Consider the following 22052-nt stretch of genomic DNA (forward strand, 5'->3'; position numbering starts at 1 on the left):
GAAATTCAATGAGATTTACCGCAAACTGGAATGAATCATTGGAAAACATGCGACAGTTTCACGTGACAAAGAACAACAAGATGAGATTAAAAATAACTGTGCATTTAGATTTGAATATTCAGAGCAAATCTCGAAGCAGATCTTATGAAATACTATTGACTATAATTTAGATAACGTAAGATGATAACTAAATGGAGCGCCTTATATAAACACGTCAATTGGATGGATACTACTGCATGAGGTTGTCTGTAAACATGGAATTAAAGTTAAATAGCTGCAATTTCAGTTGAAAGCAAATATGTCACACAACATACACAACATGTGTGCAAACACAATTTGAAAGATTTTTAAAACAAACTCATAAACACAAGCGATTCTTTTTTTTATTATTTTAGCTATGACAAAAGCAAAGAGTGATAAGATAGATGATTGAGACAGCTTTATAATGTTTATTATGATAAAATGTGGACGTTGAAACGTGTAAAGTGGCACGAACGAGGATGCAACCACTTTCATTATGACCTTCTGAGTCAGCAATTTGCAGGGCGCATCTTTCTCTCTCTCCGTCTTCGTCACCCTCTTTGCTATTGGTCGATTAACCCAATATTGAATTGTTTGTATTGTAAATTTGTTTGTATATGTAAATATATATATGCTTATATGGTTGTACACCTCTAACTTGCCACACAGCTGAGAGTGCAGCAGCAAAGCGACTGGAATTTTCCGTTGTTTGTAAATACATAAAAAAATGTTTCTGTCTGTGTATGTGTGTGTGTTAATTGTGACGTAATGAGAGAGCGCTGCACCAAAAATCTATGTCATCACAAAAAACAAAAAGCTACACCCTGTGGAAGAAGAAACTTTTAACCGGATGACAAACAACAATTGAAGAACAACGTAGCAAACAAACAAACCGGTTGCAGCTCCATTTTTGTTCTTTTATTCTTTGTAGACACACACACAAAGTCAATAGGGTCGAAGCTTTTTTTTTTTGTTTTTGTTTACTTTGGCAGCGAGATAATAAGATGGAGTGCAAACAATGCTGACGGTGCTGCTATTCGGATACGGACAAACAGATAAGGACAGTAATAAAAGTCACATTGTTTAAAGCGTAATAACTGTAATTGGTCCAACTAGAAACTTCCAATGTCGCAGCCAACAATAATACAGTTGTAGTTGTTATTGCAAGGCAATTGTCATTTAACTGCATAAATTACAGTTCACGTTCACGTCGAAAGTCAAGTCAATTTAGCGAATTAAGAGCGAATGGTTTTTAAAGTAAGCAAATAAATAAATAATAAAAATAGTTCGATTACACATACATATGTATACGCAGCCGTATATTGTATGTACAATACATATATGAAAATTGTTATTGGGTATGAATACGCCAGCGTTGCCAGACAGTTCCGACAAAGCACATCAACAAAGAAATGCGTTGAAAATGATTTGCAATTTAAAGCAATCAATTTGTTAATTGATATAAACAAGTAAGTGTTCGGTTGCAAATAAATATTTATCAGATTTCCTTTTTTCTTATGATTTTCGGTCTCCACTTCACGTCTGTTTCGGGGTCACAACAGACAACAACAATATAAGGCGAACAAGATGGCTGCTACGAAAAGAAAAAACAAAATAAAATACGCAAAAATAAAGTAAAAATTACATTTCAAAAAGCACATATCGATGGGAATATTTTTTTGAAATCAATCATTTACTTTACCTACGGTTCGCACATTATCTCATTTCTTTGTTTGGTTATGTGTACTCTCGCACACATTTATCTGCAATGTGTTACATACATACAAACATACAAATACATATGTTTTCACGTACGCATGTATTTTTGCATATATACCTTGTACGTACTACATTTTACTGTTACACCACCAGCACCGTTCCGAAATTTGTTAGAAAATTACACTTAAAAATATTATCACTACAAACAACTTGCCATATTTATTTATTTACAACCAACAAATATATAATTTATATGCCACCAATTGGATTGGGACCGTTTATTTACGGTACCCATGCACTATTTTCCATTCTCTTTTCATATATCATTCACTACAAAATCGATTTTTGCACTGTTTCTCTGTATGGCATTTTACAACCATTACTTACAGTTTATTATTCATGTTTGATGGCATTTTTACACTTAACGGTTGCAACTTAACGCACAAAGAAACAAAAATTGGGTTTAATTTGACAAATATGTGGCTGGCTTAGCGAGAAGCGTTTAAGATAACTCTGCACTTGCGATCTGATTAGTTCGACTGCTGAATTGAATATGAATCGAACGGGATCCCAATACCATTGTTGGCAATTCCGTACTGTGAAAGATTGCCACCCGGTCCAAAGTTTTCCAGCCTGGCAGCATGGGCCATATAAATTAAATTGCAAAATCGGCTGCCCCCAAGAAATTCACCCTTATTTTAAGTTTATCTTAATATGAATATTGAATATTCATAGAGATGATGTCCTTTGTTTCAAATTATAAATTGTCATCCACTTTAATAATTATTGCGAAATAAGCTAAGAAAAGTTCTTAAATGAACTAAAAGCAAGCTCTTACTCGAATTGTGCGCCGGAACTTGTGAATCTATCGATACAGTCATACAAAATATCGATATAATATTTGAGAGTGTTGAGGACGATCTAATCGATTAAGAAGAATCGATAGAATAAGAACTGCTCATGTATTTAAAAAAAGCCAAGTAAGTGCTCGTTTTAAAATCAAAGTAACTAAAGAACGAGCTTACTGCTACTGTTTTAGGCAAAAAAATAAATGGTGTATATTCAAATAAATATAAACGTATTTGTTCATTTCAGGGCAATCGTACGAATTTTGTTATCGATAGCGGCCTATATTGCAGTCGATAGCCGTTGGTTGGTGTCATCGCTATCATTTATTACCAGTCAAATTTTTGTGCGATTCGTTTAGGGAAGGAAAGAAAATTTAATCTGTGAAATACAATTAAATCCACGGTCCTTTTAACTAAGCAACTATGAGCGCCTTTCCAGGAACGTTCGCGTTTGACGAATATGGTCGCCCTTTCATCATTCTCCGCGACCAGGAGCAGCAGAAGCGCATCACTGGAACAGATGCCATTAAGGTAAATGAAAACTTGATATATCCAATGAGTTGATAAAGGATACGCATATTGTATAGTGCCAATATGTGACTTAAAGTCAACCAAAAACATTATTGGCAATGGAAAATCTCGAAGCTTTAAAAACAATGACGCATCGATTGCCGAATGTTCCAGATGTTCTCAACTGCCGGCATTTTTCATAGTCGCCATATGAGTTGGTTGCTTAAAGTGTTCATTTTAGGCATAAATGAGCAATGAATGATGTATTGGCGTATGTTGGAATAAAACAAGAATTTGTTGCCAAATTGTGACGTCACTTTTACATGTTGAGGTTAAGACACTGCACAGATGTTCACTGTCTGCCGGTTGGTTGGTTGAGTCACGCGCCACATACAAACACACTAGGGGTATTCCTGAAACATATTCGGATTTGGTTTCACTTAACAGTTTCAGGAATGACCCTTTTTGAACACTGATTTGATTTTGATTTTCAGAATTTTAAAAAGAATTTGAAAGCGTGAAATCTGTTTTTGTTTTTTCCTAGATCAGTGCTCAAAAAGGGTCATTCCTGAAACTGTTTAGAAAGCGAAACCAAATCCGAATCTGTTTCAGGAATACCCCCACTTATATGTATATCTTATGCTCATTCTCTCTCTTTCCCTCTTGTTTGCAGACGCACATTATGGCGGCGCGTCAGATTGCCACAACGCTGAAGACATCTCTGGGACCAAAAGGTCTGGACAAGATTATGGTCAGTCCCGATGGCGATGTGACGGTGACCAACGATGGTGCCACAATCATGAAGCTCATGGAGGTGGACCATGAGATTGCCAAACTGATGGTGCAGCTGTCGCAGTCGCAGGACGATGAGATTGGCGATGGCACCACCGGTGTGGTTGTGCTCGCTGGTGCACTCTTGGAGCAGGCAGAAGCCTTAATTGATCGCGGTATTCATCCGATTCGTATTGCCGATGGTTTTGAATTGGCCGCCCAGTGTGCCATCAAGCAGCTGGATGCAATTGCTCAACCCTTCCCCGTCGATCCCAACAACAAGGAGCCGCTCATTCAGATTGCCATGACAACGCTGGGCAGCAAGATTGTGAACAAATGTCATCGTCAGATGGCTGAAATGGCCGTCGATGCAGTTCTCAATGTGGCTGATATTGAGAAGAGGGATGTCAACTTTGAGCTGATCAAGATTGAGACGAAAGTTGGTGGACGCATGGAGGACTCGATGCTGGTCAAGGGTGTCATTGTTGACAAGACATTGAGTCACTCTCAAATGCCCAAGGAGTTGAAAAATGTCAAGCTGGCGATTCTCACCTGCCCCTTTGAGCCACCCAAGCCAAAGACCAAGCATAAGTTGGATGTCACCTCTGCGGAAGATTACAGAGCACTCCGAGAATACGAGCAGGAGAAGTTCACCCAGATGGTCAAACAGGTGAAAGATGCCGGCGCCACCTTGGCCATTTGCCAGTGGGGCTTCGATGACGAGGCCAATCATCTGCTGTTGCAGCAGGATTTGCCAGCTGTGCGTTGGGTCGGTGGTCCCGAGATTGAACTGATTGCCATTGCCACCGGCGGTCGCATTGTGCCACGATTCGAGGAGCTGACACCCGAGAAACTGGGCAGCGCTGGATTGGTGCGTGAAATGGGTAAGTTCTGCTCTTTGAAATCTTTGAAATCCCTTAAATCGGATCTAGCTAACTGCTGGTTTCCTTTTTGCAGCCTTTGGCACGTCCAAGGACAAGATGCTGGTCATTGAGGAGTGCAAGAACTCCAAGGCAGTCACAATCTTCTTGCGCGGCGGCAATGCCATGATTATTGCCGAGGCAAAGCGTTCCATTCACGATGCCATCTGTGTGGTGCGCTCTCTGATTAAGGATTCGCGTATTGTTTATGGCGGTGGTGCCGCTGAGATTAGCTGCTCCCTGGCTGTGGCCAAGGAGGCCGATCAGTTGTCCACGCTGGAACAGTATGCATTCCGCTCGTTTGCCGTCGCCCTGGAGAGCATTCCCTTGGCTCTGGCTGAGAACAGTGGCCTGCACCCAATTGAAACGCTGTCGGAACTGAAGGCCAACCAAGTGGCTGAGAAGAAGTCCAGCTTGGGTGTCGATTGCATGCTCACTGGCGAATCGGACATGAAGCATCACAATGTTGTCGAGTCTCTGCACTCGAAGAAACAACAGATTCTGCTGTCCACACAGCTGGTCAAGATGATTCTCAAGATCGATGATGTGCGCTCCAAGAATCATGGCATGTAAACAACCATGTCGCACCCTCAAACACACACACATACACCCACAGACCTAAGCACACACACAAAAAGAACATTAAAATGCATTATTGTACGCTTTGCTTGCTCACGCTCCTTCATACTACTATATATATTTGTAATATGCTGTATTAATTGTTTACATTTTATTAATCAACACAATTCTTTCAAAAAGAAGAGCAACTTGAAGAAATCAACCATAAATTAAACAAAATACAATTTACTAAAAACTCTAAACGACAATCTTAAATTTTCTTGCCATTTATGCTGGCCAATTGTTGCCTATTGAGTTGATCGAAGAAGAGCAGCCCGGCGGCCCGCTCCACCGTCTCTGGCGGCACCTGGAACACCTGGAGTGGCGTGTCATTGCTGATCACCTTGTTGGGCATCACGTAGGCTTCCATGTGCAGTTTCTGGTCAGCAGCCTCGCTCACAATCACTTTGTAGAAGTGCGTGGGTACTGCGACTGTGTTGGATCCGATCACCTCGTACTTCACATACATCTTGCCGTCGTCTTCCTTGTGGGGCAGATACAGTGGACCGGTGCAGACGTAGACGTTGGTGTAGAACTTGGTAAGTTTGCGCACATGCGTCTCGAGTGTGTTCCAGGCATCGCGATTGAATCCCTGTCCCACCTGTGGCGCCATGTTGGACAGTAGGAAGGTGTCGTCACAGTGTTTCTGGTGCAGGCGATGATTGCCCGCCGCCGCCATGTGACCCCGGTCATAGCCGGAGCGACGGTAATCGGTGTTCTGGGCACGGAAGTACGGATGTATGCTCTCGTCGGGCTTAAAGTCCGACTTGGCACGATCGACGGCATCGTTTTTGGCCACCGATTCGGCGGTTAGGTGCTCGAACACCCAATGAGGCACCCGGTTGCGTCTGTCATAGGACAAGACATAATCCGACTGGGAACGCACATGATCCAGGCCGGGAAACCCATATTTCATAATCTGCCCAATTCGTGAGGGTGTTGCCGACAGATTGCTCTCGCTAGCTGGTATCAGTGAAGCCGCTGAAACGGTTGCAAATGCAGGCAATCCGGGTAAACGTGTTAATTTATCTCCTCGACCACTTTCATTATTGCTGCGGCGTTCTGTATATGAACCGAGATAGAACGCACCCAAGGCCGAAGCGCCAATGGTCAAAATGCTTCCAATCTTCAAGTTACTCATTTCTTATTGCACTTTAATTAATAATATTTAGAAAATATAGAACGCCGACCCGTTATTGCACAATAAAATACATGCCAAGTTGTATTTATGTAAATGTCTTTGAAAGATGCTGCCACCCGGCTGAAAAAAGTTGCATGTAGAATTCGAAGGGGTCTGGTTTGATTTTTAGCTTTTTGAGCTGGGATGAGACGGGCACAGCTATCGAAATGTGAAAGTAGCCAGAACTAGCTAGGAAAATAGATAAGTTGGCAACAGAGGTTTTGATTGGTATTATTATCGATAAGTAGTCGATTACAAAAGCTGTATGCTTTCGGCGCGCAATTTAAATTAACAATTAAATTAGAATACGAATGAGTTACAACCGCTCTGCAGCTAACTAGTTTTTTAATTTATTATTAATCGTATATTCTAGATGTGATGAAGATATTAAGTACATATACATTCGACTTAAATACATAAGTACATACACAATTTATCGTCAACACGAAACTATGATTAACGTTAAAAAGCTTGCATATTAAAATTAATAAGTTAATTAGTTTTTGATTTGATTATGACGGAAAATGGTATTCCAATCTCATTGAAAATCACAACGACACATTGCAAAACGGTGAGAAAAAGTTATTCGTCATTGTTACGAGTAAATGGTTGGATCTAAGTGTGTTTTTAAAACTATTGGGGGAAAATCTGATAATGGGAACTACAATACTTAATGTGCATTTTGCGTGCCGCTAACACGTCTCCTTGTTGCAATCAACGAAATTACTAAACTCCGTCGCATTTGGAGGCCCCTCGCTATAAAGATACGTCACGGGCCAAAGTCTTGCGGCAGCAAAATCGCTGAGACTCTGCAATCCTCCGGGACGTGGTGGATGCTGTGTATATTCACTACTTGCGGCTGTCGCTGGCTGCAGTGGCTTATGCTTCTGTTTCTGCTTGGAACTACTGGGCAGACCAAGATTTGAGTGAGTTGCCTTCGTGCTGTTGCTGCCGGGAAAATAACGATCGCTGCACTTGCGCCATTGATCCGCCTCATCGCCCACAAAGCACCTGAAAACGGAAGACATTTTAATATACTTTTAATATATAACCGCTTTATGATTTATTAAACCATTTAGATATTTGTGAAATTACATTATCAGCATTATACTTACCAGGGATAGTCGAAGCCGCGACTGTAGCCACACGGATGATCCGTCTTGCAGCAGTAATCCCACGAACCAATTTCCGAACCATCCGTTTCGCAGGAATAGAATCCCGTGATCAGATTCTTCTCACATGGACTACTGCGACGACAGGGCTTTCCAGAGACCGTGTAATGTCGCCAGGCAACGTCTCCTTCGATACGTTTAAGGCGAATGAAAAGTTAGTTAAGAGATTTTGGAAGAGTTCCTTATGAGACATGCGCATCATACACAACAGTTTGGTTAGTAATTGTATGAAGGGGAGAGGGATTGGATTCGCCAATGTTTTGGATCTACTGTACATTATTTACATTCTCCGCCGTTACAAACTAATTACACATAATACAATATTATAAGCTAATTAGGTTTAAATTTTGGGGCTGAAGCTGCACTGGGAGCTGTTGCCCATGTGGTTATTTACACAATGAAGGACGTGCAACAGGTTAAGAGTGTCAGTTTACCCGGTTCCCTGAATATATCCATGCGTCGATCATTGTTAACCCTTGAGCCACCGATCGTATTGACCTTATCGCGACATGTCCAATCGAAGGGATTCCAGGCAAACAGCCAGTAATCCCTTTCCTTGGTATGCGTATAGTGTACGTCCAGTTTCAACTCCGTCTGATCGAGATCCGACATTTCACAGCTGCCATGGGAGCTGCAAGGAATTTTAATTAGTAAGCTAAAGCTTAAATTTGATTCTTCAACTTACCCATAGCTAAAGGCGTAGCACTTGAAGGGCGTGGTCTCCCTGAAGTGTATGCACTCCTTTTTGCAAGCCATTTCTGAGGGCACTGAGATGACCTTCTTGATAGCCGGAGGCAGCAGTCTGGCCGGCGATCCATACCCCAAGTAACACACTACGAGAAGGGGAAGGAAAATTGGAAGCACAATTAATATTGCCTATTAATAGGCCAAATCATGATCAAAATGACACTCCGCTTGAAAGTCGGTTAATTATTGATGAAGTTATGAGAGATCAAAGTTTTTGAAAAATTGTCAAGGAAAATTGGATGTTAGATGGCTTAGAATCGAAAAATATCAAATTTTCTAGATGTTAAACATTTAAATGCAGGATGAATTTAGAGGCCAAATCATGATCAAAATGACATTCCGCTTGAAAATCGGTTAATTTTTAATGAAGTTATGAGAGATCAAAGTTTTTGAAAAAATGTCAAGGGGTAAGTATGGAAAATTTGATGTTAGATGGCTTAGAATCGAAAAAATATCAAAATTTCTAGGTGATACAAATTTAAATGCAGAATGAATTTAGAGGCCAAATCATGATCAGAATGACATTCCGCTTAAAAATCGGTTAATTTTTGTTGAAGTTATGAGAGATCAAAGTTTTTGGAAAAATGTCAAGGGGTAAGTATGGAAAATTTGAAGTTAGATGGCTTATAATCGAAAAAATATCAAAATTTCTAGATGTTAAAAATTTAAATGCAGAATGAATTTAGAGGCCAAATCATGATCAAAATGACATTCCGCTTGAAAATCGGTTAATTTTTGATGAAGTTATGAGAGATCAAAGTTTTTGAAAAAATGTCAAGGGGTAAGTATGGAAAATTGGATGTTAGATGGCTTAGAATCGAAAAAATATCAAATTTTCTAGATGTTAAAAATTTAAATGCAGAATGAATTTAGAGGCCAAATCATGATCAAAATGACATTCCGCTTGAAAATCGGTTAATTTTTGATGAAGTTATGAGAGATCAAAGTTTTTGAAAAAATGTCAAGGGGTAAGTATGGAAAATTGGATGTTAGATGGCTTAGAATCGAAAAAATATCAAATTTTCTAAGTGATAAAAATTTAAATGCAGAATGAATTAAGAGGCCAAATCTTGATCAAAATGACATTCCGCTTGAGATTCGGTTGAGATTTGATCAAGTTATGACAGTTTGAAGTTGGTTAAGCTTCAGATTTAGCCAGTTTACAAGTCAAAATTACTGTCCAATTCTTCTAATTTTTACAATTTAAATAATCGGAGATTCATATCCTCTTTCTTCCTTTATTAGACATACACATCTTAAGTACTTACACTTTTTGTGCTTTTCATCCACGATGGGTTGAATTTCACAGCCATGTCCGTAGCTCGCACGCTCGAAGATGTCGAAAGCGGCGTCCAGTAAGAGATGACGCTCCTTGTCCATATCCCTGACTGGCCAATCACTTAGCTGACAATTGTCTATGACGCCGGCATGACGCTGTTTTCCATAACGGAAGGCAAAGGCACGGCAAGTGAATTTTGTGGATCGAATACACTCCATTTCGCATTCTCCGACAGTGCGAACAGTCAGGGAATCTCTTACAATGGACTTGAAGAATCGTGTGGCATCGATGGCGCGAAAGAAGCACTCTGAAAAGGATTAAGTACGGATTGGAATCAAGCAGAAACTACACTCCTTTAAGATCGACTCACGAGCATTGCGTGGATCGGAGAGAGCGGTGCTGGGACCATCACTGCGACGTGGCGGCTGTCGGCAGACATCCATGTCATCGGCCATGGAGTAGATGTCGTAATCACGATCCGGCTCAATGTCCACATAATAGTCGAGCATATTGACGGGTCTATCGCACAGCATACAATTGTCACGACCCGCCTGATTATAGCGATAGCTGAAGGTGTGGCAAATGAAACTGGGTCGCTGATCCGAGCACAAGCGTTCGCATTCCGTCAGCGTGGGCACATTGAAGGCATGCTTTATGGCAGTCTTATGCAGCCGGAAACCTTCGCTCGTCTTGGCGGAGCATTCTAAAGGAATGGCAGGATAACATTAAGCATTACAAGACCTCCTCACTTTTCCACTCTCTAGAACAGTGAGCTGGATAAAGAAGACTAAAAAATGGGGTTTTTTTTAGCCTACTTTGGACACCACTGCTCTATAATATTAATATTAACTAATTTATAGATTAACATTAAAAGTTATATTTTAAAATAGTTAAATAGTTTTTAAATATTATTCAATCTAGTATATTAATAGCAATATTTTAAAATAGTCAGAGATTTTTAAAGTATTATTCATTTAATTTTGAAAAATTTAAAATTTATAATATTAACATGATTTGCTTTTAGGACGCATGGCCTAAAAATTACAGAAAATCTGTCTAAAATTATGCAAAATTTCCATACTTTTGAGAAAAACTTTACCAAAATAATACTATGACAAAATGTTCTTAACTTTATTGCTCATAACCTTAGAAATGAGTAAAAACTTTCTAAAATTTTAAAAGTTGAGCAAATAAATGAATGCTCAAATTTCCCTACTTTATACTTATTTTTTAGGATTTTAGAGGACGTTAAAAATTAGGAAATTAAGCTCTAAATGTATGTAAAAATTTCGCAATATTTTTCAATATTTGGGGCTTACAACTTTTAAAAAATCTGCTAATTAAAAAGAAATAAAATTTAAACTTTTAGAATTTAATTTCTAAATGACAATTTTTCTAAATTTTAGTAAGATTTTCTTAGGCTGATTTAATATGCAGATATTTTTGAGTAAAGCTTACCATCTGGTCCGGGTCTTCTCGTCCACTGACGCCTGTAGTCGTTCTGTAGTCTTGGATATTCGTGGTCGTAGCTGGAACCGGGATAACGTAGCACCGCATTGGATTCACGTGGTGGTTCTCTGTGACTTGGTGGTCCCAGCTCAAAGTAGTTGAAGTCATGCTGATCCTTGCGACGCTGTGACTCACTCAGTCCCCAGTGGGAGCTGTGTTTGCTGTTGCTGCCACCGTAGCTGCCACCATAGCTGCCCCAACTCTCCTCGGCTCCGCCTCCGATCAAATAAGGCACAAACTTGCTGGGCTTCTTGTAGGCAACGCTTCCAGGTCCATCACGATCGAGATAATTGTGAGCTGGCCCCGTAGCTGGAGGACCAGGTGGTGCAGGTGGACGATAGGGCGAGTAATCCGCACCTGGTCGATACGATGGTCTATATTTATCTATGCGATCGGTTTCGGGACGTGGCGGCCTGTAATTGGAGCTGTCATAGCCGGAACTGCTGGGTAACGTCTCCCAGCGATCGGGTCTATAGTGTGATGGCGGCTCGGGACGTGCAAAGTCATGACGATCTATATAATCCGGACGAGAGTGATCGCCAAAGCTGCTGGGAGGCGTGTGTCCATAGTAGCCGGAACCGGAGACGGCACCATGCGAGGAGAATTCATATGAAGAAGAGGACGAGGACGAGGACGACGAATGTGAGCCGTGATATTCAGCAGAGAACGGTCGATGCTCATAGGAACCAGACGGACCACGATAATGATCCACAGCCGTGTTGCCGTGAGGAGGACGATAATGATCACGATCGCGATCACGATCTGCATAACCGCTGCTGCTGGGTCCTGGTCCATAGCTGCCGCTACCACTGCTGCTGGGCTTGAAGTAAATGGGATCGCTGGAGATCGGCGACTTGGAGCAATCCTGGCAAATGTTGCGTCGACAACTGCTCGGCGCATTGCGATCGCGCTCATAGTAATCATAGTCGGGATGCCGCAACAGATTCGTGTCGCGTCGATTGGCGCTCGAATAGAGATCCATGTGGGATAATGGCATCTCGATGAGCTCACAATCACCCTGACCATGCCCGGACGGATCCAGGCGATAGTTGAAGCCCTCGCACATGAAACGCTTCTCATGGCCGCATTCTCGCATGCATTCCTCGACACGCTCGCAAGAGATGGAGCGACGCACCCAATGGGGAGCTATACGTTTGCCAGCCAACACACGCCGGAAACAGGCTGCAATAAGATGAAGATGCAAAGTTGTTGCAAAGATGCAGAAATCATGTGGCATGCTAGCTGCAACAGCAACTCGAAAGGTTTTGGACAACAAAAAAAAAAAAAGAGACTAACTATCTATGTATGCTTGGAGCTGTAGCTAAAGTCAGTGAAGCGTTTGAAACGCGCGAACAGAACCCAAGATCGGGCGCTACAACAAGTTGCTTCATTTTCGGTTTTATTATTTTTCTTTTTCTTTTTTTTTTTTTTTGCCGTCACATCCGCTGCTGCTGTAAATTATGTTCGAGTCATGTTTCTCATGTTGCGATGCCAGCGGACACCTACCCCCCCGCATCACCCTGAACTCCCTGCGCTGTCTTAACTTAGCCTTCGCTACAGCTAATCTCTGGAAAATTGTTGTTCTTGTTGTTGTTGCTAAAGTTCTTCTTGTTGCTTTGCAAATTATGCAAAGTGTGCAGTTTTACGCGTCTTTTTGGCTGGTGTTGTCCGAAGCAGAGCAGCAGCAGCAGCAATTGAAATAAACCGTACATTATATGCAGCCGCATTGGAACGCGTTCAGCGAAGCACTAATAATTTCCAAAAAATATTTTTTGTAAACGAGCGCGCTTTTATGCTTTTTATTTAAATAATTTTTATTTTTCTCTATTATTTTTATTGTATTTTTCACTGTGTTATTCAGTGGTTACGTAAGCTCGTCGCGTTTTGTTGACTGTCTGTCACAATTAGAATATTTGAATGTCAATTGTATAGCCAAACGCAGGCGCAGCAGCCATTACATTCACACTCATACACTCAAACACTCAAACACTCTCACGTAGTTAGGATACGCATACGATTTTGATTTCCGGCGGTTTTGCGACGCGCAGCGATGGCGATTCTAATGGCGAATGAGCAGCTTCTGTGGTCAAGCTTGCGGTTTTATACGCTAATAGAAAAACGCGCGCGTTTTTCGCCGCCAGCTTGAAAATGCAAAACAAACGAAAAAGCTTTTGTGACAAGGGCGAGAGCTTTTTTTCTTTCGGTTTGTTCTCGCTCTCTCTCTCTCTATCTGTCTTTCGCTCTGGCTGGCTTATTGTTTAGCTATGCCCAGCGGGGGGGCGTTGTGGAGCCTTGAGTCGTGTTTTTAATGAGTATTTTTGGTCAGCAGATTGCTTATCTTTGATTCAGATGAAAATACGGGGGCAAGTGGTACTTACAACAAGCGTTATGAGAAGAAGATGCTCAAGGCAGCAATGCGTAACGTGACGTCACTCAAGGATGCCACAAGATCAAAGCGAATTGAGCTCTGTATGGAGCAAAAAATTCTTAGAATTCTCAGCAATTCACAAAAACAAACTCAGATCAAAACAGAACTTAGATAGGGACTTTTGTAGAAAGATTAAGAGTAGTTTAAATACAAATTACGAACTTTTTAAAAAGTAAGACTTTATAAAGATATAAATATAATAAAACGATATTAGACATACTAAATTCACTAAAAACATACTTTAATTGCAGTTGGACAAACTCTATTCTTGGCTCTCAGTAATTAAGCTTAATCCTTAAATTAAAGTGCAGTTCGTTGCCTAAGTCTTTTCTTTTTTATTACATTTTTTTAAATACTCAATTTTGACCCAGTTTTTCATAATCCAGTTTAAGCTACTTTGACAGCTATTTTTTAAGTTGTCATTATTTTCTATACATTTGACGCCAAAATATCTTTCAGCTAGTTAACTGACACTTTAATTAGACACTTAAAAATAGTAAATGTATATCTAGCAAGAGTTAAATGCTTTAAACTTTATATATAAAGAACTTTAAGGCTTTTCTGCTCGCTTTAAGCTGCAGTTCGTTGCCTAAGTCTTTTGTTTTCTTAGCACCATTTAAAAAAATCCATAACGTTCATATAAAATGCATAATTCATATTTAATATGAAGTTCGTTGCCCAAGTCTTGGCAATCGCATCGATCTAACGTTTCCCCTGCCGTCTCCCTCTGCCCCACTTAACGTATTGTTGCTTCTTATGAGCCATGTTTGAGGCACAAAAAGCCAGACAAGTTGAGCGCATTTCCGTTTCTTAATCAATGTCACTGCTGTCATTTCAATGGCCAACCGCATGCAGTAAGCTTTTTTGTGCATTGGTTCTGTTAACGGATTTGCATACAATGCAAGTCTATACGTGGGTGAGGGATGGGGAGGAAAGGCGCCTGTTCAAGTGCAATTGCTCTTGCACAATTTCAGCAAAAAAAATAGCCAAAAAAGCGCTAACAAAATATCAACAAGAAGGAAAAAAGAAGCGAAAAAGAAACACTTCCGTTTCTAAAAGTCGCCGTATTATGTTTATCTTTAGCCAAAAGATCTGTCCCACACCTAATAAAGTCAACTAACTGACTAACTCGCATGCAGAGTGGCAATTTAATTACGCTCGACAGTTGTCAGATCATAGCTAGCTTCACTTGAGCTGAACTTGGCTTATGTCACCATCACCATCACCACATGATACAAGTACGTGTATGCTACTGAAAGTTCATGTACTTCGTCACAGTCGAGAAATCCCAAAGGAAGTTGAGTTCAGATCGCAATTATAAATGACTCTTTGATGAGTTGGCAGCGTAATTTTAGAATTGTCATCAATCTTTCTGCACTTGACAACTCTATAAATTCTTTAACCCAAAGCTGACATCATAGCAAAGAAGTTTTTTAAAAAAAAAAAACATATATTATATGAGTACTCTATAATTATTTTTGAGCTCGATGCCATCGATAACCCAAATCGCTGACAATTTTGCCATTTTTCGCATAAACTTTGCTCGACATTTTTGCGGGCATTAATCATTTTGTTGTGTTGTCCACACCATAAGCTTTATATTGGCATTATTCATTTTTAGTAGTGTGTAAATGTTTTTTGGGGCACATGCAACCAGCAAAGCAAGCCACTGTCCACCCACTCGACGTCGCGATTGCGCTTTATGCGATTCTAATGGGTTTTTAGTTTTGTTACGCAAATAAAAGCTAATACATAATGTGGGTCAACTGACCCTTCCCCTTTTCCCTCTTCATCCCTCCACTTGATTGTCCCGCCCGTAATGAGTTTTAATTGTGCGCAATGTTAATTCTACGTTCAGTTAGTTTGTTACAATCAAATCCGCTTCCAAAAACCTCCACAGTCTGTTGCTCTGTTAGCTGATCGCGAATCCAAAATTAGTTGGGACTTGATTATGACTTTTGAAGGAGTTATTACGTAATGAAGACTCTCTACTCACCATTCATCTCATCCAGGGGATAACGATCACGATCGCGATCGCGATCTCTATCGCCAGGCATAGGCATGGGACGATCTGTGGATTATATTTTATAAAATTTTATAATAATTATATTATATTTTATAATAATTGAGATAACACTTTGCTGTCTTAATAAGGATATTTTTTTATTTTCTTAATAGTCAATGTGTAGTTAAATTGATCTTTAATAATCCCCAAAGTTACTCAATTTATCTTTAAAAATTACTTAGTAATATCCTTTATTGTAATTTGGTAGACATATATTCCAGGTGCAATTTAATCTTTCTATAACCAACTCCACATTGATTTTAGATTAAAAAATTCTGTAATTGTTTTCTTTAGTACGCTGAAGTTTTTCTTAAACAAGATAGTTTTAATTTACTTTACCCATTTCTTTTTTTTAAATATATTCTATTTATTTTACGTACAGTTAACCCCATTTCTAAAGAACCTTACTTTTTTTTTCCTTTTCGTTCGTTATGATTCAATTGAAGTGTAATAGCTGCGACTTACTTTTGTTTCCCTGCATGTAATCCTCGGGATTGAAGTAGGTGGAAATTGTCTTGTCGTCATCGTAGCCACTGTAGCCATCAGGACGCATAACGCTGCCATTGCGACGCACATACTCATCCCTAGGAGGTGGCGGTCTATCGTAGACTGGCGGGCGTGCCGAGGAGCCGGGGACAGGACCGGGACTGTAGCCACCATCTTGCGGCATATGTGTTGGAGGATCAGGTCGATTGGTGTAATCCGGTCGTGGCTCACGATGTCCATCATAGTTGGGCGTGGGTCGTGGTCCATAGGAGCCCTCGGGAGGTGTCGAGCTGTCGTAGGGTCTCGCTGGCGAAGGACGTGGATAATCCGGTCGATCATTGCCGTAATCGGGTCTCGGTGCATAGCTGGGACGCTCGGCAGCGGCAGGACGCAGTGTGGTTGGAGCATAACGCTCGGGTGTGCCATAACTATAGCCATTGCCATAGCCCAAGCCAAAAACAGGACGTGGCGGAGCATGTGGCGTGGGATGCACATTGCCATCCTCCAGAGCAACATACGACGGTCGGTAGCGTTCATCCACCTCGGGCACATTGGCCGCATAGCCACCCGGAATGTAGACATCATCGTTGGGCGCCGGATAATTGTGCTCGTAGAGCGTGGGATATTTGTACAGTGGATAAATCTCATGGGAGAAATACAAGCGATCACCGACACCGGGCGGTGAACCTGTGGGCGGTGGCAAATGTGGATGTGGCGGCGGATGCGGATGCGGATGAGATTCAGCTGGATGTGTGTGCGGTGTGGGATTCACAACCAGCACGGGAGTATTGCCCACATCCAGCGGTCGATTGGGTAGATTCACTGGCGTTACGCCCGTGCTGATCGGACTTGGGCCGCCAATCGAATTGTCGCTCAAATCAAAGCAATTCGTTTTGCGCGTATACAAATCAAAGTCGGGATCGAAAATGATGCCACCTGGCCGACCACCGCCTCCGCCTCCTCCGCCTCCACCTCCGTTAGCTCCATTGCCATACTGCTCCGATGACAACTGACATGTGCCGTTTCCGCGTCGATGCACACTGCAAAAATCAAGGGGTATAAAAGATTGTTTGTAAACGTTGTTGTTGGGTAATCGCAATTGCCAATTGCCAATTGCCAATTGCCAATTTGCTGCTCACCCGAATGAAATGGCCTGACACTTCTCGCCCGCCTGCAAACACTTCTCCTTGCACATCTTCAGCGAGTTGGTGTCTTCGGTGCGGAAGGTCTTCTCAAATGGCAGCATTGCCTCCAAAGCGATGCGTTCAAAACAATCTGCAAATGGTAAGAAAAGCAAATTACAAATTTGCCAACTACAATTGGCCAAAAAGTTCACTACACTCTTGGGCAATAAAAGCGAAGAATAAAGACAACAACACTGAAAAAAATGACCAATTTCTAAAATCAAGAACATTCATCTGAAATATTTTGTTCAAAAAACAAGATTATTTTAAGATCAAATTACTAAAATTAAGATTATTAATCTAAAAAAATCTTCATATAAGAATAAAAATCTTAAATTGTTAGGAAAGTATAAATATTTACTATTTCATATAAAGTAAATGGTTGACTGGTGGCGCTCTGGTTAGAGAAACCGCATCAGTTAAAAAGCAGTAGGCGCCGGTTCGAACCCCACTCGTAACAAACTAAATTAACATTTATAAAATTAAAGGCAGAATAAAATGTATATAAATCAAAATTAAATAAAAAATGAAAAATATAAATTTAAAAATCATTTTTACTTTATTTTTTTTTTTTAAATTGAATTTTAAATCATTTTTAATTTTTTTATTTTTGTATTTTAATTTTAAAAACATTTATTCTTAAAATAAGGACTTGGTCTTATTTGAATTGTTCTTAAAACGAAGATGTGTTCCCTTAATTTAAGAATTTTATGTTCTCAACGCATTTTTTAGACCAAATTTCTTAGTTTTTTGACCAAAATCTTGATTTAAGAACATTTTTTTTATCAGTGTACAACTACAACTTCAACTCGATAACCAATTGTGATGACGATGGCGTCATCATCCGCCCAACAAACACTTGCACTTTCAAGGCCATTTTGCGGTTTGGTCTCCTGTTTTGGGAAGCTTCACTGTACGGTAGGTTAGTTTTATTGGCTCTTTCAATTGTCTGCCAGCGTTAGTTAACTATTTGTGAGCTTTTGTTCTTTATTGAAATTTGAATTTCAATTTGAATTTGAATTTTTTTTATTTGGCTTGCGTGCCGCGTGGACGCAGTTGACTGCCATTAACCCATGTGTGCCCCATAGTTGCCATAGAACTCCATGGAACTCCACACGCTTCCATGAATTATTCAATAAGGTCAAAGAGATACAAAAGTTCTGCTGAGGTTACGCTTATGATGCATGATGATTTGGGTCTCACTTCTATATAATTTGTACTCATTTTTAGCCATTAGTTTAACAACATTCCATATATGTGAACTTTAAAAAGGATTCATGCACAAATTAGAACATGTGGAAATCAAAAGCTTACTTGGTTTAAATTGTTTTTTAACCTGTCTTCAGTCTTTTTTTCTCAGTTAAATTAATATACTAATTTATATTAAAAAAAAAATTCTACAGATTTAATTTGTGTATTATTATTCGAGTAATTGATTTAAAATGTAAAAATGAATATATAAGATATTTAATTAAAAATGAAAATATAAGATATTTAATTTTTATTTTTACAAATATTACTAATTATTTTTTTTAACCTTGTGTTAAAATCATGCGAAATCTAGAAAAGTTTTCAACTAACAAAAACTCTTTTTTATTTCTTGCAAAATTAAATAATTGTAATTATTATTTTGTCATTAAATTTATTTACAAGTTGTAAATCTGAATCTATCGAAATATCGATATTATTATTATGATTAATATTAAATTCCTAAATTCTTTCTATATTCTAGAACGTTAAATAAAGCTTAGTAATGCCTTCTAAGATTTTGCTTGATTTTAAAATGGTTCTGATATTTCATTTCTCCAGCTTTACTAAATATAAAATGTTTCCCTCCTATTTTTGGTATATCAATTGTATTGAAACATAATTCTTATATATTTTCTAATATTCTTCAACAGTTTTTATAAGTTTGCCCGTTTTGTTGAGAATTGTAGGTATGTATTATCTCTACAAACTGTATGACGAAGCCAAATTAATTGCCAATTTTGTAATCTCAACTAAAATTTGTTTTGTTTCCCCCTAATAGTGCTCATTATAAGCGTTAATTACTGAAACTATTTTTAAAACCATAATAATAAAAGCTATTCTTAAAATCCATAATTAATGGTATGTCGTAATCGATTGGTATGTTCCGTCATCATTCACATAAATCGCTTACCATTTCGCGCCGAGACGAGTTGATTATCCACTGTGAGTGCTGCTGTGAAATTCCAGAGAAACTGCATCAACCAGAGCAGCAACAGAAATCGCTGCCTGTAGTTAGTTTGAAGCATTTCTTTCTTTTTTTTAGATAGAGATATATCACTTATAGTTTCCCTTTTGCTTGTTGTTGTCACTTGTTCACTTCCTTTAACATTATTGTGTGAGTTCGAGTTCAAGTTGGAGTTGGACTTGGACTTGAAGTGGACTGTTTGAGGTGACGGGAGTTTGGGAACTGAAAGACACTGTGGAGCGCAAGTGACGTAGAAACCTTCTGTTTCGATTTCTGTTGCTGTTTCTTCAGTTGTATCGGCTCTTTCTCTTATTTGCTTTTCTTCCTTTCTTTCTCTATTTTCGCTACATTCGCGTGCCAATGAGCTTCATTTCTTTCTGTTTCTGTTTCTGTTTTTGATTCAGTTTCAGTTTGTGGCTTTCGCGTTACGTTTCGCTACTTTTCACATTCTTTTCACCGTTAATTATCTTGCCAAAATATGCAGATCGTTAAAGATGAGTTGTGGGATCGCTCTTTATATCATGGCCTACACTTTGATGCTACATTTTATTTCAGTTTGGAGTTAAGATCAACAACATGAGTGTGAGAGCGTGTCAATAACCTTAGTTCATTTAGGCCTTCTTTGATGATGGCTTAGAAAATTCTATTGCCTGAATTTTGACCTTTCGAGCAAAGTTTTTTGGCTACTTTGGTAATTAACATTTTTGAATGACAAAGTGCTCAGCAATGCGTAAATACAATTGCCATCATTGCCGTCGCAGTTGGCCAAATGTATAACCAAATAAAACAAAAACAAAGCAACTAAAAAGCGCACATTGGCTAAAAATTTTAATTATTGCGATGAAAAGAAAAGAGACAGAGCAAGATGGTAAATGAGAGCGAGAGAGCGGCATTAAAAATGGCAATTAATTTATGATGACAGCTTGAGAAAATAAACAAAGTTTAGGCAAAGTTGAAAGCCATCAACAATATGAATGATTAATCGGTAAAGCTGAAAGCTTCTCTTCGCAATAATATATAAAATAACTTTAAAAATTCTTATTCTTATTTAAGTGAAAATTTCAGCTTTTCCGTCGCCTTTCCGCTTGACGACTAAGCTGAGAAACAACAAATTAAGCTGGGAAATGTAGCAAAAAAAATTAAAATTAATAATAAAAACAAGAAAAATAACGGTAAATTAGATTGCCAAGCTTCCGTTGCGCTTTGACACTTTGCGAATTACGGCTAACGACAAGAAAGCTCTTACACCCAAAAGCACACACACCCACACATACACACATACACGTATACACACTCACGCACATACAGTTTTCTAAATGCAGCGCTATTTTATTTGACTTGATTTGATTTAAAGTATTCTTTGTTGTTGTTATTTACTCTTTATATTTTTTTTATACTTTTTCTTCTTTTTTTATAATTATTTTTATTTCAATTTTTTTATTTGCAAGCCGCTTTCGTTTCGTTTGGCTGCGACTCGGAACTCTAAACGCCGATCCGCACTCGCTAAACAATTGAAACTGAATAAAAATTCTGATTTAGTTGTATTCGAAACTCATCGGATGAGCAGAAAGCAGCGCTGCCAGCAGCGCAGTCAGCAGAGGCAGAGGTAACACAACAAAAAAGCATCGCACTCTTTTGTTGATGCTTAGCTATTATTGTTGTTGTTGTTGTTGTTATTGCTGGTGTTTACGGCGCTTAGATTTGAACTTAGCTGTGGCAGAGTCACAGGCAACAGGCAACAGCGGCGGCAACTTCGCTGGAGGCACTGAAGTTTGGCGCTAGAGATCATCATTATCATTATCATCATTAGCATTAGCATTAGCATTACCAGCACTCCCCAGAAAGGCCTGGCGCTTGCCTTGATCGCATCTTCGTACTCTTTTCTTTGGTCTCTTCGCTTGCCGCGCATTTCCTCTAATTGACGCGGCAATGACTCACGAAAATTGTTACAAAATGAAAATGTAACAAGCAATTTAAATTTGGTTGCATGCCGCACATTATATACTCTATCCGTATCCTATATTGGGCATAATATATTATATCTAATTATATGAAATAAATAGCTAAATATACTCTAGCTAAGCTTTCACACTGCGAGAAAAATATTTTTAGCTAGCATTTCAAAAGCCCAAGCCTTATTATAAACTTTATTTTAAACTTTAATTGAATATGATTACATTCGAAAATGATTAATATGTATCTCTTGATGCTTTTCTGATTATAATTTCAATGTTATGGAAAATATAGACATTGTTGAGCTAAAACTTTGTTTTCAATATTTATTCATTACTTTATGTGCAGTGTAAATCGGAAAATAATTTAAATGTCCCTATTATTTTTTTCAATTTAAATGCAGTTTTGGTTTCAATATATAAATATC

At 39.2% G+C, this 22052-nt stretch overlaps 3 protein-coding genes and 2 long non-coding RNA genes across 5 annotated transcripts; 2 read left to right on the forward strand and 3 right to left on the reverse strand.

Annotated features, from left to right (window-relative positions):
- Positions 1-1126: 1126 nt before the first annotated feature.
- On the forward strand, positions 1127-1679 carry LOC117785175. Its single transcript, XR_004617486.1, has 2 exons — positions 1127-1278; positions 1584-1679. It is a non-coding gene; the product is annotated as an uncharacterized LOC117785175 (long non-coding RNA).
- LOC117785174 lies at positions 1540-2121 on the reverse strand. The gene is made up of 2 exons (XR_004617485.1): positions 1724-2121; positions 1540-1615 (listed from the first exon to the last, which is right to left on the reverse strand). It is a non-coding gene; the product is annotated as an uncharacterized LOC117785174 (long non-coding RNA).
- A 768-nt stretch (positions 2122-2889) lies between these two features.
- Positions 2890-5606, forward strand: LOC117783688 (T-complex protein 1 subunit epsilon). Its single transcript, XM_034621215.1, has 3 exons — positions 2890-3119; positions 3772-4753; positions 4827-5606. Exons 1-3 carry the CDS (start codon positions 3012-3014, stop codon positions 5360-5362), a joined length of 1626 nt encoding a protein of 541 aa, XP_034477106.1. The 5' UTR covers positions 2890-3011; the 3' UTR covers positions 5363-5606.
- Positions 5505-6629, reverse strand: LOC117783689 (endonuclease G, mitochondrial). The gene has a single exon (XM_034621217.1). The coding sequence runs from the start codon at positions 6546-6548 to the stop codon at positions 5619-5621; it is 930 nt and encodes a 309-aa protein (XP_034477108.1). The 5' UTR covers positions 6549-6629; the 3' UTR covers positions 5505-5618.
- A 270-nt stretch (positions 6630-6899) lies between these two features.
- On the reverse strand, positions 6900-19733 carry LOC117785981. The gene is made up of 11 exons (XM_034624281.1): positions 19619-19733; positions 17413-17548; positions 16253-17313; positions 15719-15793; positions 11244-12476; positions 10156-10488; positions 9775-10092; positions 8445-8592; positions 8194-8390; positions 7703-7886; positions 6900-7598 (listed from the first exon to the last, which is right to left on the reverse strand). The coding sequence occupies exons 1-11, from the start codon at positions 19731-19733 to the stop codon at positions 7280-7282; spliced, it is 4119 nt and encodes a 1372-aa protein (XP_034480172.1). The 3' UTR covers positions 6900-7279.
- Between the last annotated feature and the right edge of the window lie 2319 nt (positions 19734-22052).

This window comes from Drosophila innubila (genome assembly GCF_004354385.1).
Source record: "Drosophila innubila isolate TH190305 chromosome 2R unlocalized genomic scaffold, UK_Dinn_1.0 1_C_2R, whole genome shotgun sequence".
In the NCBI taxonomy this organism is placed as follows: domain Eukaryota; kingdom Metazoa; phylum Arthropoda; class Insecta; order Diptera; family Drosophilidae; genus Drosophila; species Drosophila innubila.